General features: G+C 44.7%; 1 protein-coding gene across 1 annotated transcript in view; it reads right to left on the bottom strand.

Moving 5' to 3' along the window:
• Window positions 1-22347, bottom strand: part of inpp5a (inositol polyphosphate-5-phosphatase A) — a 123362-nt gene that overhangs the window by 2371 nt on the left and 98644 nt on the right. The window contains exons 12-13 of the mRNA XM_080450381.1: window positions 19559-19632; window positions 5558-5669 (exon numbers count right to left, since the gene is read on the bottom strand). Coding sequence (XP_080306507.1) covers window positions 5558-5669; window positions 19559-19632 — 186 coding nt within the window. The remainder of the gene's footprint in view (window positions 1-5557; window positions 5670-19558; window positions 19633-22347) is intronic.

The raw sequence follows: 22347 nt of genomic DNA on the forward strand, positions 1-22347 counted from the left end.
TCCGATTAGTAAAGTTACTATTAAGTAACAGGGGTTTTCCCAATCCAATCAGGAGAGGGAACTCACACAGAACAAGTGAAACTGGAAGTGATGACACAAATAAATACGCAAACAAAAGTGGAATTGGAACATAAGCTGATAATTTATCTTTGTGGGGTTCTCTTTCCTGATTTGATTAAATTTGTGAGCCACGTGAACATTTATTTTCTGTTTAATAAACAGCTGGAAAGACAGGGAGACCTCTGTTATTGAACAAACACTATAGCAATTACTATCAGAAGATAGAGCTTTAACTTTTTAACAAAAGACCTTATGGTTTAACCAAACCATTTCACTTACAGCACCTATAAAGGATGTAGAGGTTTTCTCATTTGGTTCCAATCCATTGGGCCAATACAAAAAATATGAAACAATGTTTTATAACAGCTAAAAAGACAAATATCGCTCTGTGATAGCAGTCACACTACAGCGTTGTCAGAGCATCACTCAGCATATTCGCCATAGCCGAGATAACTGAAGGGGAATCGTAATGCGCTCCCAAATTTGTTCCCATGGTCTATGGATACCATCACAGGAGCTTTACAATCACAGCACGTAAGCTATACATGAAATTATATAAAGATTGTCAGTGGCTACAGTACAGAACAGCAGCAGGCAAAAAGTTTCTGTGTCTCTAGTCTATACTTAGTTGTGCACCAAAAACAGCAGATCTAGAAGCTCACAACACGTCACGATGCGACGCGCTGTGAGGTTGTAGATTGGCTATTTTCGGTGCACGACACAAAGTGAAACCAAGTATAAATCAGGCATTCAGAATCAGAACCAACTTTATTGTCACATCACAGGTTTACAGTGGGCGCTAGACCGCTGGGAGATGGATTTCTGAGGTGGAGCGCGACACCTACCATCAGCTCCCAGTACGTACCGCACGACTTGCCACACCCAAGCCGTGCTACTCATTCGCCGAGTTGGCGGTGCCCGGGATCGAACCCATGACCTTGTGGTCAAGAGGCGAGTGCTCTACCGACCGAGCTACCCGGACAAAATAGCAGTTATTCAAACTCATAACGTGTCACAATGCGATGTGACATTTGTTTAGAAATATATATATACTTGAACATTTGTGCCAATAATGACAAGCCCTACATAGGGACTCCAGGTGTAAAGTGGTTAAACAGAATGACACAGGGGCAGATCAGCAGTGGGGACAGCCACTGGTAAAAATCACTGGAGTCAACCTGCAGGCACATTAAAATTGAAGATGTAATTTGTCTGGGGGACAATTTATTCACAAATCTGCCTGTTGTAATCATTTTGCATAAATATATAATGACGCCGCTTTGAATAAGGGTTTGTCATGCGCGAATGTGCCGTAAAACGCGCCAGCCCTTTATGAAGGTGCTATAATGCTAAATCTCCATACAATGAAAGTGTTATCACAAAGTCATGAAAATCTGCGGCGGCATTGCATGTGATTTATGCACAACAGAAGCATCCAATGGACTAAATCAGCTCTTAAGCTTTAGATTTATACTGTCGCGTACCGAAAATAGCCGATCTACAAGATCACAATATTATATAATGTAACATATTTCCGCACAAATGAGTCCAGCTCAGCCCTTAGGAAGACAGCGTTGTGTTTTCGCTTTGAAGGTTTTGAGCAATGCAGTCAATAGTAATGAAGTGAGGGTGGCGGGGGCTAATGTACAAAGAGGATATCATTGCTGTCGAGCAAAAACCTTGTATCTCCATATTTCAACTTTTTATGTTTTTTTCATGAAAGAATACCCTACTTAGTTGTGCAAAACTAGAGGAAATCCTCCGGAACGCAGGTCCTTTTTTTTTCCATTGCCGGGAAAGTAACCGTTTTGGACATAGGAGGTTTCCACCCGACTGTGACAATATTTTCCTAGTGGCCAGATACACTCCCACTGTAATCCAAGTGCCTATTCTGAGAAAATTATGTTTCAATTTCACTTTCAGCAAACAAAGGAAGTGTTACCGACTGAGACATGGATCTAGAGGGAAGAGTATAAATCACACCACTCTGGTTGAACTAAAGACTTTTTAAACAGCCAGGCACCCCTCAACCTACACACACACACACACACACACACCTAGATGTACACACAGACTGTCACAGATGCACACACACGGCCATCGACACCACACATTCACCATTCACTCACTCAACATACTCACACACGCAGAGAAACACACACACACACACACACACACACACACACACTCACACCCACAAACGCAAGAGTCTCCACGCTGGTGGAGAGCCGTCAGCCGTGACTAGGTGAGCCGTGGCTGTCGCCGCTTCAGAAGAAAAAGAGATAGAGCGCCTGAGAATGAACCATAAAGTGAAATCCAAATTAACTTCAAACCAATCCGCCAGTCGAAGAGGGTCAACGCCGCCCCCGGCGTGCTTTCGCTAGCGGGATACCCCCCCCACCGCTCTACCTTTTCTAGCGAGCTACGCACCGGCAGACCTCGCTATTTGTCTGGTGAGATACACCCCCCCCCCCCTGCCCGCCCCCCACCCCCACACACACACACACACACGAGCCGCTGCCTCCCAAAGCCCGGGGATACATTCATCAAACACACACTGGATAATTTACAAAAGGCAGCATAAAATTGTGGATTTTCGGCCTGCATAATCTTTAGACAGATAAACAAATTACCCGGGGCCCCTCCGGCAGAGACGGAGCGCTCGCTCGGCTAAACATTCATTACCGACGCTCCCGGGGCCGGCGCCGCACGCCACAGCCAACGGGCAACCTTTGCCGTGTTAGGGCTCGGCAAGCAGAAAATAACATGATGGTGAGTTAACCGACCGTGCCATGATAGATGATGCCACACGCTGGGGCTGTTTACAGGCCCATGTCCCAACAATCTGTAATACTGAGAGCTGGTGAGTGAGTGCGCGCGTGCACACGCGCATATGTGTGTGTGTGTGTGTGTGTGTGTGTGTGTGTGTGGGGCCAGTGAATCATCAGCCAATCTGTGATAACACTAACTGTTAGGAGACTGCCTAGTTCCCGTATATTACAAGCAATTAGCTGGTAATTGAGAAAAACAGCAAACAGTGGCCCCGCTAAAGGCAGTGTGTGCATTTGGGGGCAACGTTTGCGATGCACTGATTGTCTGTTACATGGAAATGTGTGACTCTGTAGAGCCAGTTGCTTCTAATGTTGGCAACGTGACAAACTGAAGGTCACTCTATGGTTGCACTGGTAGTTCAACGCAAAGAAGAGCATCACCCTGAAAATATCAATGTAATTAAATATTATGGATCGTCATAATCATTCTCAAATACCCCCACAGCCAACGTGGTGGCTTGTATTGGCAGCACTTGCCTTCTGACTGACTTTTAAATTCAGAGTGTGACCATTATAGCAGTGGCTCTTAAACTTTTTGTGGCCAAGGGGGCACACTAATGGGCAAGTAAAAATGTCAAGGCTCACCTGAATGCTGCATAGTGAAAGTAGCTCATCTACAAACTCACTATGCATTGCGACACACAGTAGATCTGCTATTTTGAAACATTTGTGAACAAATAAAATAGATGAATTACAATGTTGACATTTTCGGCTGTAAATTAAATTAAATAAAAGCAAAATAAAAATATTCATAACTTTTGGTATAGTTGCAGATAGTATATTGCAATAATGTGTGGTTGTCGCAAAATCCCACGGCACACCTGCACTTGTCTGACGGCACGCGGTTAGGGAACCACTGTACTATGGTATGGGCTGCAGACTTAAAACCCGCTTGTGATGCGTCAGTCGCTGAGAAGAAAGAGCAGGAAGGAATTTCTCATTGGCGGTGGACAAAAGAAAGACAAACTTCCTGTGCAGCCACCCCACTGTGTACTGACTGTTGCTGTACAATACAGTACTGCACCCCCTCCCCACTTGAAAGCTGCTGTTGTCCAATGCACGTAGAAGCCCAGTCTCCATAACAACTTAACAAGCCCTATATAATTTGATGTACGATAAATAGCGAAAATAGCTGATCTACTACAAGCTCACTGTTAGCTTGCAGAGATGCTACTTTTGCTTTTTTTTGGGCTATTTTTGGCGAACAATGACATGCCCAAAATATGGACAGCAGGTTGAAAGTGGTTTAATACTTACTAACTGCTTGTAATGGTGATGATTTAAGTATCTAGTGCAACTTATTCCACTGCTGCGAGATGCTCTGGTTAACAGCTTCCTTTAAATGAGTTGTTCTCAAACATTTTTATTTCAAAGACCCCCATAACCCTGAGAGTGTACAGGTCCATTTGGTTCCATTTGTACACTCTCAGAGTTAGAGACCTATAAGGGTCCATTTGGAACACCCTCAAGGAACACCAAAGGTCCCTGGTCCCCCTTTGAGAACCACTGCTCAAATTAGAAGTTTCAAATTGCAATGTGCTAGGAATTGGTATGTGAAATTTTGCTGTAGGAGTGTGTGTGTGTGTGTGTGTGTGTGTGTGTGTGTGTGTGTGTGTGTGTGTGTGTGTGTGTGTGTGTGTGTGTGTGTGTGTGTGTGTGTGTGTGTGTGTGTGTGTGTGTGTGTGTGTGTGTGTGTGTGTGTCCGTCATGGCTGCATAGCTCCAATAAGGTCTGAGAAAACTTTTGCAGGGCTGTACAGCAGATCTTCACATAATCCAGCAAACAAAGTAGGGGTATTAAGAATGAACAGACTGCAGCACAGACTGCAAGAGGAGGACGGGAAAGAGGAGAGAGAGAGAGAGAGAGTGAGAGAGATAGAGAGAAAGAGAGGGCGAGTAAGCGGTAGATGGCAGATTGGTAGGGGGTTTAGAATGGTACAATGGGTTTTGGATTTGACTCCGGGCCTAGCTCTGAGCCCGCCTGCAGCATTGGGACCAGAGAGAGAGAAAGAGATAGAGAGGTGGGGAGGGGGCAGTAGAGGAGACAAGAATAAAAGAGATGAGAGAGAGTGGGAGGGAGAGAGAGAGAGAGAGAGAGAGAGAGAGAGAGAGAGAGAGAGAGAGAGAGAAGAGAGGGAGAGAAAGATCCGTGGCTTTATGAAGATGACAGGGTCCACTGGAAGTGCTGGGATATATATATACTGTCTGTGTGGACCGTGGCTTAGAAAATGAGTGAATATTCACACCCACCCACCCACTCATCCCACCATCTGTGAGCTGACAGAGGGGTGGAAGAAGAAACATGCATCAAGGAAAATGTGTTGGTTCAATGAGAAAAATTGATTCTTGTTTTTGTGACAAACATCTTCATTTATCTGGGGATGGTTTTGCTGAGCGTGCATGCTCTTATGTTAAGCGACGCACGATCAAAACAGTGGGCTTCCCCAGTACGAACACGGCCTTATGCCACTGGTCAGTCTTTACCGGAGAGGACAGACGTTGGGATTGCATGGTGCTGAGTGCCTTGCTCATGCCTCTGGCTGAGAGATCGGAGAGCGCTGACCAAGCCAGCTTTTGTGAAACGAAAGCTCTCACTTGTGAAGACTGCAGTGCCAAAAAGGAGATGCGGAACCTCACTCAATTATTATTTTAGTGTATGAAACTCACCTTTAAAACCAGGTCTCTAGCGGAGGCAGACATCAGGATGCGGTCGCACCAGGCGGGGCACCTGGTGTTCATGTACTCCTTGCCCTGATTGCTGTCTTCACTGTAAGGATAACTGGAAGGGCATAAAACAACAACAACAAGGCCCATTAATCAGCTGAATAAATTTGCTCTAAAGGGAACTAATACAAAAAACGATATAATAATAATAAATACAAGCAAGTATTGTGCTTTTAAAGCCATAACATTAAGTCAATAAATAAAACAAAATGGACAATAAAAAATACAATAACTAATACAAAACTGGCTTAGGGACAAATGATAAATGTCGCTTCCTGTCATGTGCCTCTTCTCAGATACAGAGTGATCAAAATGTTTTTTTTTTGTTTTTTATTTTTTTCCTGAGAGAAACAGGAGGTCCATTAGTATAACCAATCATCTGGCTAATCTCTTGAATCAACACACATGGTTGGCTCAATGAAAGCAATCCTTCTCTGCCAACTGTACAGGTTGTGTGTGTGTGTGTGTGTGTGTGTGTGTGTGTGTGTGTGTGTGTGTGTGTGCGCGCGTGTGTGTGAGTGAGTGAGTGAGTGAGAGAGAGGGACAGAAGGACAGAACGAGAGAGAGAGAACGAGATATAGAAATAGATGGGTAGAGAGACAGTCAAGTTTTTCCCCATATGTATAGCCACATCTCTTACACCATCATCAAAAAGAGATTAGGTGTCGCGGCAAATGGCCAAGAGAGATTGTATCTGGGAAACAGCAGGGAACAATCGCATGATTTAACCCATTGATACCTGGAACGCATCTGTGTCACTTTAGATTTCTTTAGGCTATTCAAAAATAGCAGATATACAAGCTCATAGCGCGGCACCGAGTGCCGCGCTATGAACTTGTAGATCTGCTATTTTTGAAAAATCGAGGGAAAAAAAAAGGGTTTTTTTTTCAATTTTTTTTAGGATTTAGAAGACATTTCTAGAATCTTCTCAGGTCTTAAAGGGTTAAGCGGCGCGGGGCCCGGAGCCCGCCAGGAGCTATCGAGCCGATACAGATTTACATTGTTGAGAATTCAATTTGCCCCTCCGGCTCATCAAACTGCATCAGATTTACACGCCACCAATCCAATTTGTTTGTCGGCGCTCATCAGGATAACGCGGCCAGGCTCACATACTGTAATACCAATCCAATTTGCTCCTTCAGTGCCACGCGTGCTAACCGTAGCGTAGCACAACGCGCCTCTTCGCCCGGGACGGTGATATTCCTAATGATAAAATAAACACAGATACTCCGCATTCTATTCATCACAGTTGCCAAGCCCTGATAGCTTAATTGGACGTTGTGCCAGCGCAGTGTACATTTGGTGATTGTTGTAGCCGTGTGTTCACATCAAACTCTACCCAAACAAAGACCATACTCCTGATCTGTCTACACAGTAAAAGCGACGGTGTAAATTTTACTCTGAGAATATGCAAATATAACCAAATGGACCTGTAAGAGTCCATTTTGTTACATTCGTGAACTATCTGAGTTACAAATGGATAAATGAACACTGATGATTTTACTGTGTATTATGTAACTGGAGGCAGTGAGATAAGCAAGTAAGCAAGTTACTTGACCTTTGGTCCTGTGACACCCAAAAATTAAACAATATATAGTTCTCCTAAAATGCTCTCTTTCTGAAGATGCGGAGTTTAAACGTGACACCAGTGATGTATTAGCCCCGACCTCTGACCTCCTGCCTGTCAGTCAAGAACATCCATCTGTCCAAAGACAACGTGTCCTTGTTTTACCCGTCAGCCTCCAGTGTGATTAGAGACACAATACTAGATTGCTGCTAGGACACCCACTGGCGCTCATTACTATGGTCCATCAGCCTTGCTCGTGATCGTGTGCACACAGTCACACGTATGTACAACAACAAACAAGCAGGCACTCAATTCACACAAATGTGCACATTTCAAACCCATGTTTGCACACACATTTTCCTAATATGGCAGCCATGTCACGGGATACTCTCGAACCAAAACTCAAGTATGAGTGTGTGTCACCATCAGGGGCTTAACAAGTCAAATAGTGATGGTAAACAGTTCAACTTCTCTACAAATCAATGGGACAGCAACTAGAGGGGGTGTTACAGCTGTACCATGGTGGTGACTGCAGACTTAAAGACACAAGCCACAGAGATCTAGACAAGGATGGGGGTTGGCCAGGATAGGACTTTGGGCATGAGGTGCCCTTTTCTGACACACACACACACACACACACACACACACACACACACGTCCCCCCCATGCAGAGCCCCCCACCAGGTGTACAAATAGACTGGGCAGGGAGCTACTTAGAAGTGCCCTGCCCCCAATTAGCATTAATGTCACTTAAGGCATAGTGAGGGAAATGCGGATGGGTTTTGGTATGCTAATCAAAGAGCTAAAGAAGTGATCCCAGGGATAAAAGAGAGGCTGAAGAATGGGGTGAGTGAAACCGAGATATGGAGAGCGAGAGAGAAAGTGACACAGAGGAGAGGGGATAAAGAAGGATCAGACGGAGGATGGAAAGTCAGGGGAAAAGAGGAAAGTCTTCAAAGCAGGGTGCCGTCTTCAGGGTGGCCTGGATGTGCTCCCTCCATAATGCTTCCCTCAAAGGGACGGTTCCCATGCTCCTTCCCCTCCTGGTTAAAGAGCCCATTGATGAGCCGCCCGTCACACAGAGCCAAAGTGAGAATGTAATGGCTTTATTGACTAACAAGGTTGGGGTCAGTTTGATGTTAAAGAGAAAAAAACAGAGAAATCAGGTTAGTTCCCCTCCTCACCTCTTTCAGACAATGAACTCAAGCCCCGATAGGAAACTTACTTGGAGAACCACACACACACACACACACGATCATTCAGTCATTTTTGAAGACAGGATCACCCATTGTAAAAGCTGATTAACAGCACTCCACAATGGCCATTAAAGGCTAATTCTGCAGTGTATGTGCAGGTAAAGGTATACGGGTTGTTTCTCCTCTTAATATACCACACCCTCCAATGGCTCCAATAGAGATAACAGTCTTAATGCAACGGCAAACAGCCGAGCGGCGCGCTGGGGCCAAAGTGATTAATGTGTCCGATTAGCAAGCTCACAAACTTATCGTGGAAGGTAAACGTGGCCGAGTGGGCGTGAGGGCCGGAGGCCGTCAGCTCCTATCAGGCCCTTATTGCCCACAGCAAGACTAATTACACTAATTAATGGACAAACCTGATAATGGCAACAATTGTCCACCTGTGTGCGGCCGGGTGGGGTCGGGGGCTTACTTCCAGGTTAGCAGCAACACACAGAAAATGTATAAGCAAACATGCATAGACATTGTTGCTTCAAATACATTCCAAACAGGATTTTATTTATTGTTATTTCTGTGGGACAATGACCTCCCATTCCATTCCAGTGGCACCACATTTTCCCCCCATCTTCACTGGAACACGTGTGGATGGCTACATATTGAGGCTCCTCTATAGCACCCACCAAGAGCCCATTCATTCACGCCTGGTTTGGAGTTTAATGTTTGACTTGGCTGCTGACACATCACTCACATGTGTTCCGGCCAGTGTCAGCTCCCCTGTCAGTGCTGGTTGTTTGTCTTGCACTGGTAACCGGTGAGCTGAACACACCATAGGGCCTGCTTATGGCGTGTCACCCACCCAGCCTCACCCAGCACAGCAACAGGCAGTAATACTGCAATTAACAATGATTATTCGCAGAACTAAAACAATGTGATACAATCAAGCTATACATTTGAAGAGCGATTTTCACTTTCAAGTGCTTTGCAAACAATGATGCAGCAATGGGATAAAATAATACAATAGTACATTATAAGTATATACTGTCTACAAACTATCTATCATCTACAAACAAATGCGAATGAAAGGAAAAATAAGCCCATCTGTAATTATGTTGTAACCCAGAACATTTTTAACTAGAATCTTTGCTTCTGGGGATCCCTGGAACAAAATATTTTGAGATGGGGGGTCCGTGGTCAAATACATGATTTTGAGGGCCCTTGACATGAAAAAGCACTGAAGAACCACTGTTAAAGCAACATACGTTTTTCAGAAAATCGGCCTCAGGTCTTAATGGGTTAATAAAGGCTTTTAAACTCTTGCCTTTTATTCCCTACAATAGAGCACCTTCATTACTCATTTGAACTTCTCGGCACTCCAGACCTTTTCTGCCTATCTGTAATGTGTTTTAAAAAGTGATTTAAAAGTTGACCCCACAGCAATAGGTCAGACTGCTAACCTCTCTCCTGCACTGCCTTCCCTTAGTCCCAAGTCCCATTGTGCCACAGTCTCCTATCTCCTGACCAAAAGCTATTACCTTGTTCTACATAATAACAAATAAGTGACAAGCCAAACAGTGGCCTATTGAGTGTCGCAGTATTTGATGAGGGCAATATAAACTTAGAAATATAGGCAGGGCAGGAAGCCAGAGATAAGAGTTACACAGTATCAATGACAGGAGGTCAAGGGTCCCCTAGAGCATCATGGGATGCGGTAATCATGGCCATTGCTGTACTGGGATTGGCTGAAACGTCAGGCACTGCGAGTTTCGAGCGACTTGCCGCCTCTGCAGCTATGTTTGTTTGCCGTTGTCAGGGGAGGCCTGGCAAAACACTGAATGATATGCGTGCACGCACATATGCATGCACGTCAGAGAAAGAACACAGGCATAAACAGGCATACACATATACATCTTTGATGCACAGAGATCAGCCAAGAGCTATCAATACAGTTAAATGTTTGCTTCGGCGTGCAGGGTTGGGGGGTCTCATAGGCACAACATTGGTATAGTAGAATACAAATAGATTGAACGCCACAGGTAACGGTTGAAGGCTAGCTAGCATTTTCTACACCCTTGGAGATAAATTAACAATTCTCTCTGCACTCTATAGGATTATTGTCTTCGCCAGGCCGAAGGTGTGGCCGAGACTATGATGGGCTTCCAAAGTTTGCAGGAGTGGTCCGTTCTGAAAAAAATGCGCCAAATCACGAATGAACGGCCTGGCGAAGACACTTTTCTAGTTTTAACTAGAGTTCATGCTTACTCGGCTTATTCCGATCTTTGCACTTGTAAGTCGCTCTGGATAAGAGCGTTTGCTAAATGCCTAAATTGTAAATTGGATGTGGTTTAACTTTCAGCCCTGGGAGAGCTGCCCTGCACAGTCATCAAACCTTTCACGTCTGCTGGCAGGTAGGCATGGTGAATGCCAACCTGCATTCTTACCTAACCATGCCAAACCCATAGCTATACGTAACCACTTTCATCATGTGTCCTAGACGCAATTGTCTCAGCACCAGCTGTGTCCGTCTAGTCTCTACGGTTCGTGCCGCATCTGAGGTGGTTCTGTTTCGTGCCGTCATGCACACAGCATCCAGGTTAAGTCAACTGGACGAATAAAGGGCAAAAATATAAAGAAAATCAAAACCCTCTGGCCAGGGGCCATGCTAAATGAAGACATGGAGACCTAAGAGGAATTCCACTTAATCCTCTCTTCACACAAGGGTGTCTTTCAACAAAGCCTCCTTCTTGCCAGTGTCATCTCAGGGAAAGAGGCAAAGACACATGGCAGTGGGCAATCTTCAGCTATTATCGCCACAATGGGCCCTCATCATTTCCATGGGCTCACCAGCAGTTAGAATGATGGATGCGCCTGTGGCTGTAAAACAATGTTCCCCTTCAGCTGTTCGGTGCGTTACTACGCCGCGATCCTGCGCCCCACTCCCGAGCCAACCGCGGCCAGCACAGTCACAGCGGGATGTAGCTGTCCAATGCAGTGCTTTGACGAAAAACGGCCGTCATTAAAAGGACATCTGTGGTACTCCATAAATGGAGTCATGCGCCTCCGCTCCAGTGTAGGGTGACCGCTAACAGTGAGGAGAACAAGAGGTCTCCTTCATGCAGAACACCACATACAGTGGGGCATAGAGCTCGCATGTACTCATACCCACCCACTCACGCACAAACAAACACACTCATGCAAGGGTGACATCACTCTCAGTGGTGTTGCTCAGAGAATTGTCTTCATTGCACAGACCCTCTAACTGCACATACTGTAGAACAGCTTCCTATGAGTGTTAGCTTCCTGTGTGCTCTACACGCACGCCGATGTTCAAGTCAAAATCTCAAGGCTCCATCTGTATTCATAGCTAAAACAGCCGATTTAACCCATTGAGACCTGAAGCCGATTCTACATGTCTCCTAAATCTCAACAGTTTTCTGAAAAATGTATGTTTCTATATCAGTGGTGCTCAATCTTTTTCATGTCAAGGACCCCCAAAATTATATGTATTTGGCCGCCGACCCCGATCAAAATATGTTGTTCCAGGGACCCCCAGAAGCAAAGATTTGAGTTAAAAATGTTCGCTTTAAAAATATATATATTCAAAGATTTTGACACATTTTCACGATTTTTCAAAAATAGCAGATCTACAAGCTCGTAGCGCGGCACTCGGTGCCGCGCTATGAGCTTGTAGATCTGCTATTTTTGAATAGCCCAAAGTGTAAAATAATGCTTTTTAGCTCAAATCTAAAAATGACAGTTCCAGGTCTTAATGGGTTAAAAGATCAACAGAGCTTGCAAGAGCTGTTATTTTTGAACAAATAATTGAATAATCAACCAAACGGTGTTCCAAAGCATACTGTTGCGCTACACAAAAAGATATTAATTATTATTAGTTTTTTTTACTTTATCAGTGTGCACTCATTCCCCGATACAGATGCAAATTCTATACCCAAATGTTTGGGGTATATACTTTTTTTTCAATATTTTCAACCTGGCGTCCCTATTTCGGGCAATTCATTATAAGCAAAACGTTTAAGTATTTATGAATTTATTCATTTCCATAAATTCCCCAAATATCGAAAATAGCTCAACGCATCACGATGCAACTCATTGTGAGCTTGTAGATCGGCTATTATCGCAACATATACAGGAGTGCCCTGAGATTTTGACTTGCCCATTGGTGTGCCTTGGGCCCAGAAAGTGTGAAAACCACAGTGTGAGTGTCCCTTTAAGGAGTGAAGGCTGAATTCACTAAAATTGACTCCGTGGTAATACACTCCTTGCGGCCTGTAAGTAGGATATTGAAGGCCAGGTTAATTGATTCTGTGGCATGGTGTGTGTGTGTGTGTGTGTGTGTGTGTGTGTGTGTGTGTGTGTGTGTGTGTGTGTGTGTGTGTGTGTGTGTGTGTGTGTGTGTGTGTGTGTGTGTGTGTGTGTGTGTGTGTGTGTTCCACTATGAATGGAGAGATGCATTCCACAAAACATGAGCATTCATGCTTCATACACAAAACTCCAGCACTCTGGATGCTGCTGCAGGGAAAGAAGACAGTAGACAGGAGAAGGGCAAGCTACAAATCTCATTCAGCCAGTCCTTGACATGGGCATGTCTAACGTGCCTGTGGTTCTGTCTGTTGTTTATGTGTTAGGGGTGCTGCATGACCTTACCTATGACCCTCAAATGTTCTTTATTTGACACTGTGCCCTTTGTTGCATGCTGGCGTTAACGCGTGAAACGTTTTTACGATACTGAATCAGAGTTGCACTGTGTATCACCCTGCAAATGACTCAAAATGTGCATGCAACTTTGTTGTATTATGTTGGAACAAAGGTTTTTGAAACTAGGTTCATGCAACAGCCAATCGAAATGCTGACATCAAGTCATGTTCAGTTAGGTTTTCTTTGCTCAAAGATATTAACCACTTAAAACCGCACCTGAGTTTCAACTGTACTTGGACCGCTTTTTTCCCTCTATACCAAATTTCTTCACCAAAAATAGCCAACCTACAAACTTGTAGATCTGCTATTTTTAGCTTATGTTCGCCAAAGAATATGGATGTATATAATAATATGGCTGGGGTTCAAGTGGTTAATGACGTGAGCCCATTACAGGAAAATTAAAAAAAATAGTCGTCTACAGACAGCAAAAAGTGTTGTGGTAGTTTTGATTGTGTTTTAAATGTTTTGTGTCACGGTCAGTTGCATGAACCTCAACGATTTGCAACTCAAGGTGTGTAGTTTCAATGTGTCGGCCTTAGAGCCAGCCAGGTATTAGTTCTCACGATTGTGCAGAGACAAAATCTTATTGAGAAATTGGCACATGGCCATTTGTGTCATCTGACCAAATGCTATTTTCCTTTCCTTCAAAGGATACAGTCATTCCGCCTGGCACAATCTGTTTCCGAAAGATTCTTCTCTCCCCCCTACCTCCCTCCCCTCCTAAACACTGGACGTGTGAATGTTGTGGCATTTTCCCAGAGGGGAAGTCACTCTTCAGCCCATCCTCATAGACCCGCCACCTTTGGAAAATGTATGCTAACTTGCTAAGGTTGGTCCCGAGGTGCCTGCCTTGGCTTCCTGTCAAACACCAAACGCTGAAGAGACAACTGTTTATCAGTTTCACCCTTCTCAGTTTTGTTTCACCTCCTGACCGCCTCGGGACACTCTCCTCTCTCCTCCTTTCCAAAGTCTAGACTTGGCAAACAGACACATGGAACTGGAGCCATGCCTTCTTCGCTAGTGTCTTCCCAACTTTCTCTCTGCTCAAACACACACACATACGCAGATTAATACACACAGGCAATAGGGGGGGAAAAAAGACTGAAAAAAACAACAGTCCACCTGCTCATGGATACCCATCCAAACAACAGATTATTTTTGGATCTTTCATGAATAAGGTTTCTATTTTTTGTTTCTGTTAGCACGGTGATGACTTTAGCGTATTGCTGTCTACATGCATTTGGCTGTTTTGGATGTCAACAGAGTGCCGGAATGGTAGGAATTCGCCGTTTTATGCTGCCAACGGGATTAAAGTGAAAATTGTTAGCTAGCGTGTCCTGCTAGCACCCAGTTGGGTGACTGTAGAGCCTCTCATTCTCTGCTCGTCTCCCTTTGTGTCTTGATTTGACAAACACGCAGTGATATCATGAGTGTCAATTTAACTCTGACAGAGTAAAGCCGTCAGTGTTAACTTATCCATTTGTAACTGAGAGTGTACAAATGTAACCGGTCAATTTTGTTACATTTCTAACAGTGGGTGCATGGTACTGGGGCACTTTTTTTGTTCCTCTTCCAGCATCTTCCTATGCTTTTATGCCACCCCCCTTTTCCCTCTTCGGTGAACTTATGAGTTGTACACTGATGAAGTTGTGCCGCTGGGCCGCGTGTCGCTCAAAATCTCCCTCAAAGCCTGTTCCCAGTAACCAGGTTAAAGAGGGAATACATTCCTCTACCGTCCCCCCCTCATTGTCCACTGCATTTCCCTCGCCAAGCCGCGGTCCCGATTCAATTGTTGCATCGATCTCCCAACAAAAGAAGAACGAGAGTCAAGAAATCAGATCAGAGCACTACTAAAAGCTTTCCCCTAAATCAATCACAATATATGAATAAGTTAGTCCGTCTCTTAGTATGTTTTAGGGGATATTACCGTAGTTATGTTATTTCTGATATGAAATCAAAAGTACCGTAATGTATAGCATGCTGTACCATTATTCCCAGCCAAACGGACCTGCTGCAGCCTACATGCATAGGATAATGACCTAATGGCTGGTCTAAGTATCACAATAAGAGCTAGATGTTGCTTTTGGATAATCCATGATGGAGCAGCTATATGCCAGTAAATGACTAGTTTCTGATTAATAGGCTCTTCCAATACACAGACCTCAAAAAAAACTCACGGCCATACAGGAGTAGATGAGGTCCTGTGTATGATATACATACGCGCGTGTGCGTGTGTGTGTGTGCGCGTTCACTGGTCGCCCCGCGGCCTATCAGCGCACGGCAGCCGACTGCCTCCAAGTCCAACTGTGGCGGGGCACGGCCAAATTCCACACCCCGGTGCCCGAGTGCTTAGACATGTCACGGCCAACTTTGACAGACGACGTCTTGAAGGAAAGCGATGTGAATTTACAGCTTGTAGCACATTCTTTGAACGCAAACACGACGCAAGGGGGGAACAAATGTATACATGTATATGTATGTGTTCACTGGGGGGAGGACAGAAGTCGCTATGATTCCCGAACCTGAAACCACCTTTTAACATCCGTCTCTGCACACAAACACATCACATGCACTCTTTCTACAAATGCTTCAACTGCTGCTGCACCTATATTACCTGAACGGCAAACTCACGAGAAAATGGACCCTTACGGGTCCCTAAACCGCATGAACCCTATATACTTTGTTGACCGGGGTCCCCCAGGGATCTGTACTTGGCCTCGTCCTTTTCCCCCCTATACACCAAATCTTTTCGGACAATAGCTGATCAACAGGCTCACAATGTGTCGCGCTTTGCAGATCGGCTATTTCACAAGTTGAATATTTGCCTATTTTTGCCAAATATTCTCCTATTATGACATGCCCAGAATAAGGATGCAAGGGTTCATGTGGTTACGGTGAAAACCAAGGAGAGATGCACTAATTCACTTTAAAACATGTAATATGGTTGTACGTCAGCCAATCATGTTGTCTTATATAATGCTATGCTCATCCTTGGGCTGCCTGTCTGTTGTTGTGACAACGTCTGCTCCTCTATTGGACAACGCATCAAATTAACTTGCAAATTAAATGCCGGTGACTGGTATTGATTTATAGATCGGACAAAAGGGAGCTGCGTGTGTGTCAGTCGGTGTATAGGTGTGTGTTTGTGTGTTCCGTACGTACGTGTGCATGCAACTGTGCATGCCTGCGTGCGCGTGTGGGTGTGCACGCGTGCGTGTGTGTGTGTGTGTGTGTGTGTGTGTGTACAGGGAGAGCACTGATGGCCTGCGTTAAAAAGAGTAATAACCTCACAGATGGCGAGGGGCTGGTCTAGAGTCAGCTATGTGATGGAGAACAATCATTGAGGGCTTGATTGCTCATGGTGCACAAGGCAGGCTTGACAGGGGGAGGGGGATGAGTGTGTAAGTGCTGTGTGCGTGCGTGCGTGCGTGCATGCGTGAGTGTGTGTAAGTGTGTGTGTGTGTGTGTGTGTCTGAACAGTGGGAGGAGGAGGGGGCTGTTTAAGTTTAACTAGGCCATTGCTACCCATTCACAGCTGACAATGATGGGGCTTGTAGCACACACACAGTAGATCAAATCAAATTTCATACGCTGTTCCCCAGGTTGCACCTCTTTGATTCATCATCTCTTCCAAGTAGGTGAAAATCATTTTGTATTCCTTTCACACCAGAACATCCATTCCGCCCTTTGCGGACAGATGATTCAGTATTATATGGATAGATAGGTGCAAAAAGTCAGCCGGTGTAAAAGGACAATAAATCCACCTGTCACTTATGCAAAGTGATGTAAATGGGGTCCATGATTAAGATACGGAGTCATTTAAAAGCAGGAACTGGCAGAACCTTGACACACACACACACACACACACGCACGCAAATCCTGAGTGTTAATTTTTACTCTGAGTATACAAATGTTACAAATGGATAGCTTAGCACTGAAGACTTTACTGTGCGTGTGCACACACTAAAATCCTGAGTGTTCATTTAACACTGAGAGTGTGAATATGTTACAAATGGATAAATTAACACTCAGGGTTTTACTGTGGGCACACACGCCGCATGCATCCAAACACAAGCGCAGACATGCACAAAAACATGGACGCACGCATACACCAATATTCAGGTACACATGTATGCACACTCATATACGTGTGCAAACCTATAGCTTAATCTCAAACTCTCACACAAGTAACATACACGCGTGCAGACACACACACACACACACACAGTGAAGTCCCCCGCTGCCCTGCGCCTGCCACTAGAGCAGTTTATCAAGTAATTATTGTTTGATTACAGCGTTTCATTATCTGCACTGATTGAGTCACAACCGGCGGCAAAGGTCAAGCGCCATTAACGCGCGCTGCTCCCGAAACATATTTCCACGCAGGCCGTGTGTTTGCCCTCCCTCTCTACTGAAAAGGGCTAATTGCAAATGCATTTGTTTGAGGAAGAGGAGAGCAGAGCAGACCGCCTGCTGCAATCTCTCCCCCACGTTGCACTGTGAATGAATATCAATGCGGGCCACCGGGAACACACACTGGCGCACCCACACACACACACACACACACACACACACACACACACACACACACACATAAAGACATACACATGGGGATAGTTTGGGATTGCGTCCAATCATACTAAACAACTGATAACCAACAAATCCCGCTGCTCTTTTACAACCAGCTGTGATAATGAGCCTTTGTGTTATTTGACCAGTCATTTAGATCAGACTGAATTAAACTGATTGTATGATATAAACATTACGTTACTGCTTGGCCAAGAAATCAGGCATTCAGTCATGATGTATCATTATAGTCCCTGCTGTATGATTTTGACTGATGCCATGCATGGCCGAGATGTTTTGCACCCTGTCCGTCCGTCCGTGTGTCCGTCTGTGAACAGCTAATCTCGTCACCGTTGGCTAGATCGCAGCGCAATATCATATGGGCCTGTTATAGCGCCACCAGGAGGCCGATCTTTTATAGTACTCCTACAGATCTTTGTCAAAACATAACGCAAATCAGTACACAGCATCTCTATAGTCATTAAACCCAAAGGGTCTTTCCGATTTTTCATATCCCACCCTGATTGGCTAAGATTGGCTTCCAGTTTGCAGGACTGCTCTGTTTTTAAAAAAATGCCTCAAATCATGAACACAGCGTGCGATTTCCGTGAGATTTTGCACGCACATTCCCACTAGGCCAAGAAAGAAATGCCATTGGATTTATTTTCAAATCAGCCTCATGGTGGCGCTATAACAAGCTGATTCGTGTTTTTACCTATAAATCAGTACACATGATCTCTATAGTCATGTGATCAAGACATAGGCAGAGGAACGAATGCCACCCTTTTAAAATCGCCCTATTATAGCACCACCAGGAGGCCGATTTTTGCACAATTTTCTTTTTATTACAACCCTAACCCTACAAATTTGGTCCAAACATCACGCAAATCGGTACACATTATATCTATAGTCAAGTGATCAAGACGGATCCGTCCAATTTTCCATATTCCATCCTGATTGGCGAATTCCTAACATTGCCAACAATAACCTACCTGACCTGGCGGAGACCTGTGCTCCGGGGAACACTTGTCATTATTGGCAAAAACCTTCCACAATTTCAGTTTTCAAAAATAGCCGAAATAGCAGATCTACAAGGTGACAACGTGTCGGACTGCGATGCGTTGAGCTTCACTATTCATCGTACAACGGAGTATTTCAGTTTTATTAATCTATTAAAAATGGGAAAGCTTCCCTGTCATTTTAGATTTTAGCGTTGGCTATTCAAAAATAGCAGATATACAAGCTCAGAGATAACTGCTCATACGAGCTTGTACATCTGCTATTTTTGAAAAAAAAAAAAAAATCTAGAAAGTGTTTGAAAAATCTTGAATAATTTAGAATTAGGAAAATGTTTGAGAACTACTGATTTAAAAGGCATTTGTACAATCGGCCTCAGGTCTTACTGGGTTAAACAGAGAAATAACAGGACATGTTGAGCAGCATAACCATGTGTCCTTATTTACAGGCAGGGAAATGGTGGCTGTAACTGAACTTGAGGAAATGTCCCTTTTTGCAGCAAACCACAGTTCTTGCACATATTGCTACAACATCACCAACTAACAATCAAGTTCAAATTGGCCATTAAGCATACTAGCACGGCCTCTTGAGGTATGAATGCGAAAACAGCCCAATCAAGACAAATTAAATCAAATGTTTACTACGAATCACACGCACAAAGACATGCTGTGGTTGATAGAAACTTGTCTAGCAGAGGTGTGTGTGTGTGTGTGTGTGTGTGTGTGTGTGTGTGTGTGTGTGTGTGTGTGTGTGTGTGTGTGTGTGTGTGTGTGTGTGTGTGTGTGTGTGTGTGTGTGTGTGTGTGTGTGTGTGTGTGTGTGTGTGTGTGTGTGTGTGTGTGTGTGTGTGTGTGTGAGAGAGAGAGTTTTTGAGACGGCTCCATACCTGGGCGGGAATGAGATCTCCAGCTCATGCAGCCGATCCTTGAACAGCGACAGCTCTTTGTCATACTCTAAAAGCTATGGAGAGAGAGAGAGAGAGAGAGAGGGCGAGGGGAAAAAAAGGATGCAGAGAGAGGTATAAATAAACAGTTTGTATGATTAAAATGGTTATTAAAGACCGGAAGGCAGGATTTACTGTATGTGAGTCACTGCTGCAGTGCTGGCTAAGGCTGGAGGCTACGTCCAGAGTGTTATGGATTCATACTTGCAAAGGTGGATGAATCTGGAGGTGGAGTAAGTAGACGGAACCTAGCACATTTTATTTTGTTTAGTTATTTCCCCACCCCCAGGTGTTTCTTCCTTAATTGATAGGTACAGTGTAGAGAGACAGGAAACAAGGAGAGAGTTGGGGAGTGACGTGCAGCAAATGGTCCAAATCGAACCAGGGACTCGCTGTCAGGCATCAGAGCCTGTGTGGTACTTGTCCCAACCACTCAGCTATCTGGCCTTTCTTCTTCTCCTCCTCTTTTTTAAGGAAATCCACAATATTTGTTTGTGTGACAATAAGCACCGGTCAAACAATGATTAGACTATTTTGTTTCTTCATAATGTCTTAAACTTCTGACAATTTGCTCTTTCATTTGGTTGACATTTATGCGACTTCCAAATGACACACAACCCAGCCCTCTAATAATAACCAAGCAAATGTCATTAATCATTATGTGTGAGGGACACTAAGAGAGCGAGAGAGAGAAAGTTTGAGACGGAATGTTCAAGAGAGATGAGTGCGCCAAAAACCAATGGCTGATCCATGTACCACTGACCGGCAAATTTAGACGACTGACCACCTTTGCATGCATGCATGCATGCATGCATCTGTGTGGGTGTGGGGGTGTGCGTGTGTGTGTTAATACGTCCCTTTAGCCCAGTCCTACCGGGGTTCCGTCTCTCCATACTGACAGGGGATCTACAATCTCTTCATCAATCATGTCTCCTCACCCAGCTGTACTCACTCACTAGTGTGTACACACACACACACACACACACACAGATCCCCCAATTTCCCCCCTTTCCCAAAACCCATAAATCATTAGTGAAAAGCGCAATTAGCAGCTTCTTGTACACATTAATTATCTGGGAGATGAACAGGTAGCAGGACCACCTGCATGACTGCCTCCCTGAGCGACTGACAGCCAGCGTTTCCCAGCAACCCCAGAGGACCAGAACGCCATCCTCTCGGCCCCCTTCCGCCTTTTCGCGTAGGAAGACGTTATAGAGCCGACCGGGACACATTCGTTTAGTGGCAAATTGAGCCTCGCGTTAGAACACACTTCAAAACACGAGGCAACGATTATTAAGCCTGATGAAGACCTTAACGTCGACCGTGCGAGCGTGATGGGAGGCTTGTAGAGCCGGCCCTAGACATTAATGACGTTACATTGGTGTATTACACGAAGCACTACGTTGACGGGTACATAATGAAACATCAGTGGAAACGACAGCGCATACATGGATAACACTCGGCAGGACACTCCGGAGGCGTGGACGGAAGGGGGTGAGGGGGGGGGGGTTTGTCGTGAAGCTACAATGTTTCATCTGTGGTGGACAACTAATGTAATCTATCCATGCTTCTGACACCTTTGTTTGCAAGCAATGAAGGAAGAGTACGGATATCTGTTCTGCATATCAGCATGAGGGAGAACACAATTTATCTCCACACAATTGTGTGTATACAATAAATGTATACATACGCACATAATATAAAGTAGAATATGGGAAGCCAAAGTGTGTTTGTGTGTGTACGCATGCTTGTGTGTGCATGGATTTGACCGTGCGTTTCTCTACGTATAAGTGCGTGCGTGCGCGTGCGTGTGTGCACATGCGATCATGTGCCAGTGGTGTAGAACAGTGGCCATTACTTTCCAGGCGGAGGGGGGGCTCCCAGACAGAGTCTCGGTGGTTCAGGAGGGCAGATGTGCCGCATCTATCAAACTCACACAGCCGGGGTCACCAGAGAGGCTCACACACTGTGGATGAGGAATGGAGAGCAGGGGATGCACCCCCACGCTCCACTGTACAACCCATCTCACCATACAACATCCCATAATATCTGGACGTGTGTGAGTGAGTATGTATGAGTGTTCTGTGTGTGCGTGCGTGACTGTGTGCGCGTGTGTGTGTGTGTGCGTGCGTGCGTGCGAGAGAGAGAATTGGAAAGATAGAATGAGAGACTGAGGACGAACAGAGCTGTTCGTCCTCAGTCTTAAGTGTGTGTAACTACAGGATTAATGTTTATCTGTATTGTATTTATGTTGTGGCAAACTACATATGTAGGGTTTCATGCAAAGGCTCCTGAAGTTGAAATGTGATAAGAGTATTTGTATTAAATATTAGTATGAATTGTCATTGCAGATTTGATTCACGGATGAAATGTCTTCATTGTGAAAACTTTACAATGACCTTCTAAAATATCGGGTTTCTCCGGTTGATCTCACGTGTGCATTTCTGAGTGGGCTAAATCAACTCATGCAACACCTGCATCAAAACGCCAAGCATTTGCAATGCGATGATGCAGCATTAACAGATTTTCTCATTGAATTTAATGTTAATGACTTACATTTTTAGAATTTAGCCATGCTTATTTAGCCTGCTGAAATGTTGAGCGATGTTGCATGAATAATTGATGCATTGAAGCTTTTCCATGATGTAATTGCGCATGTTTACCATGCATGTGTGGCGACGTATGTGCGTGTTCACAGTCATGTTTGTTTACGCGGGCTAAAAACACCTCAT

Source organism: Gymnoscopelus braueri (genome assembly GCF_963280865.1).
Source record: "Gymnoscopelus braueri genome assembly, chromosome: 14".
In the NCBI taxonomy this organism is placed as follows: Eukaryota; Metazoa; Chordata; class Actinopteri; order Myctophiformes; family Myctophidae; genus Gymnoscopelus; species Gymnoscopelus braueri.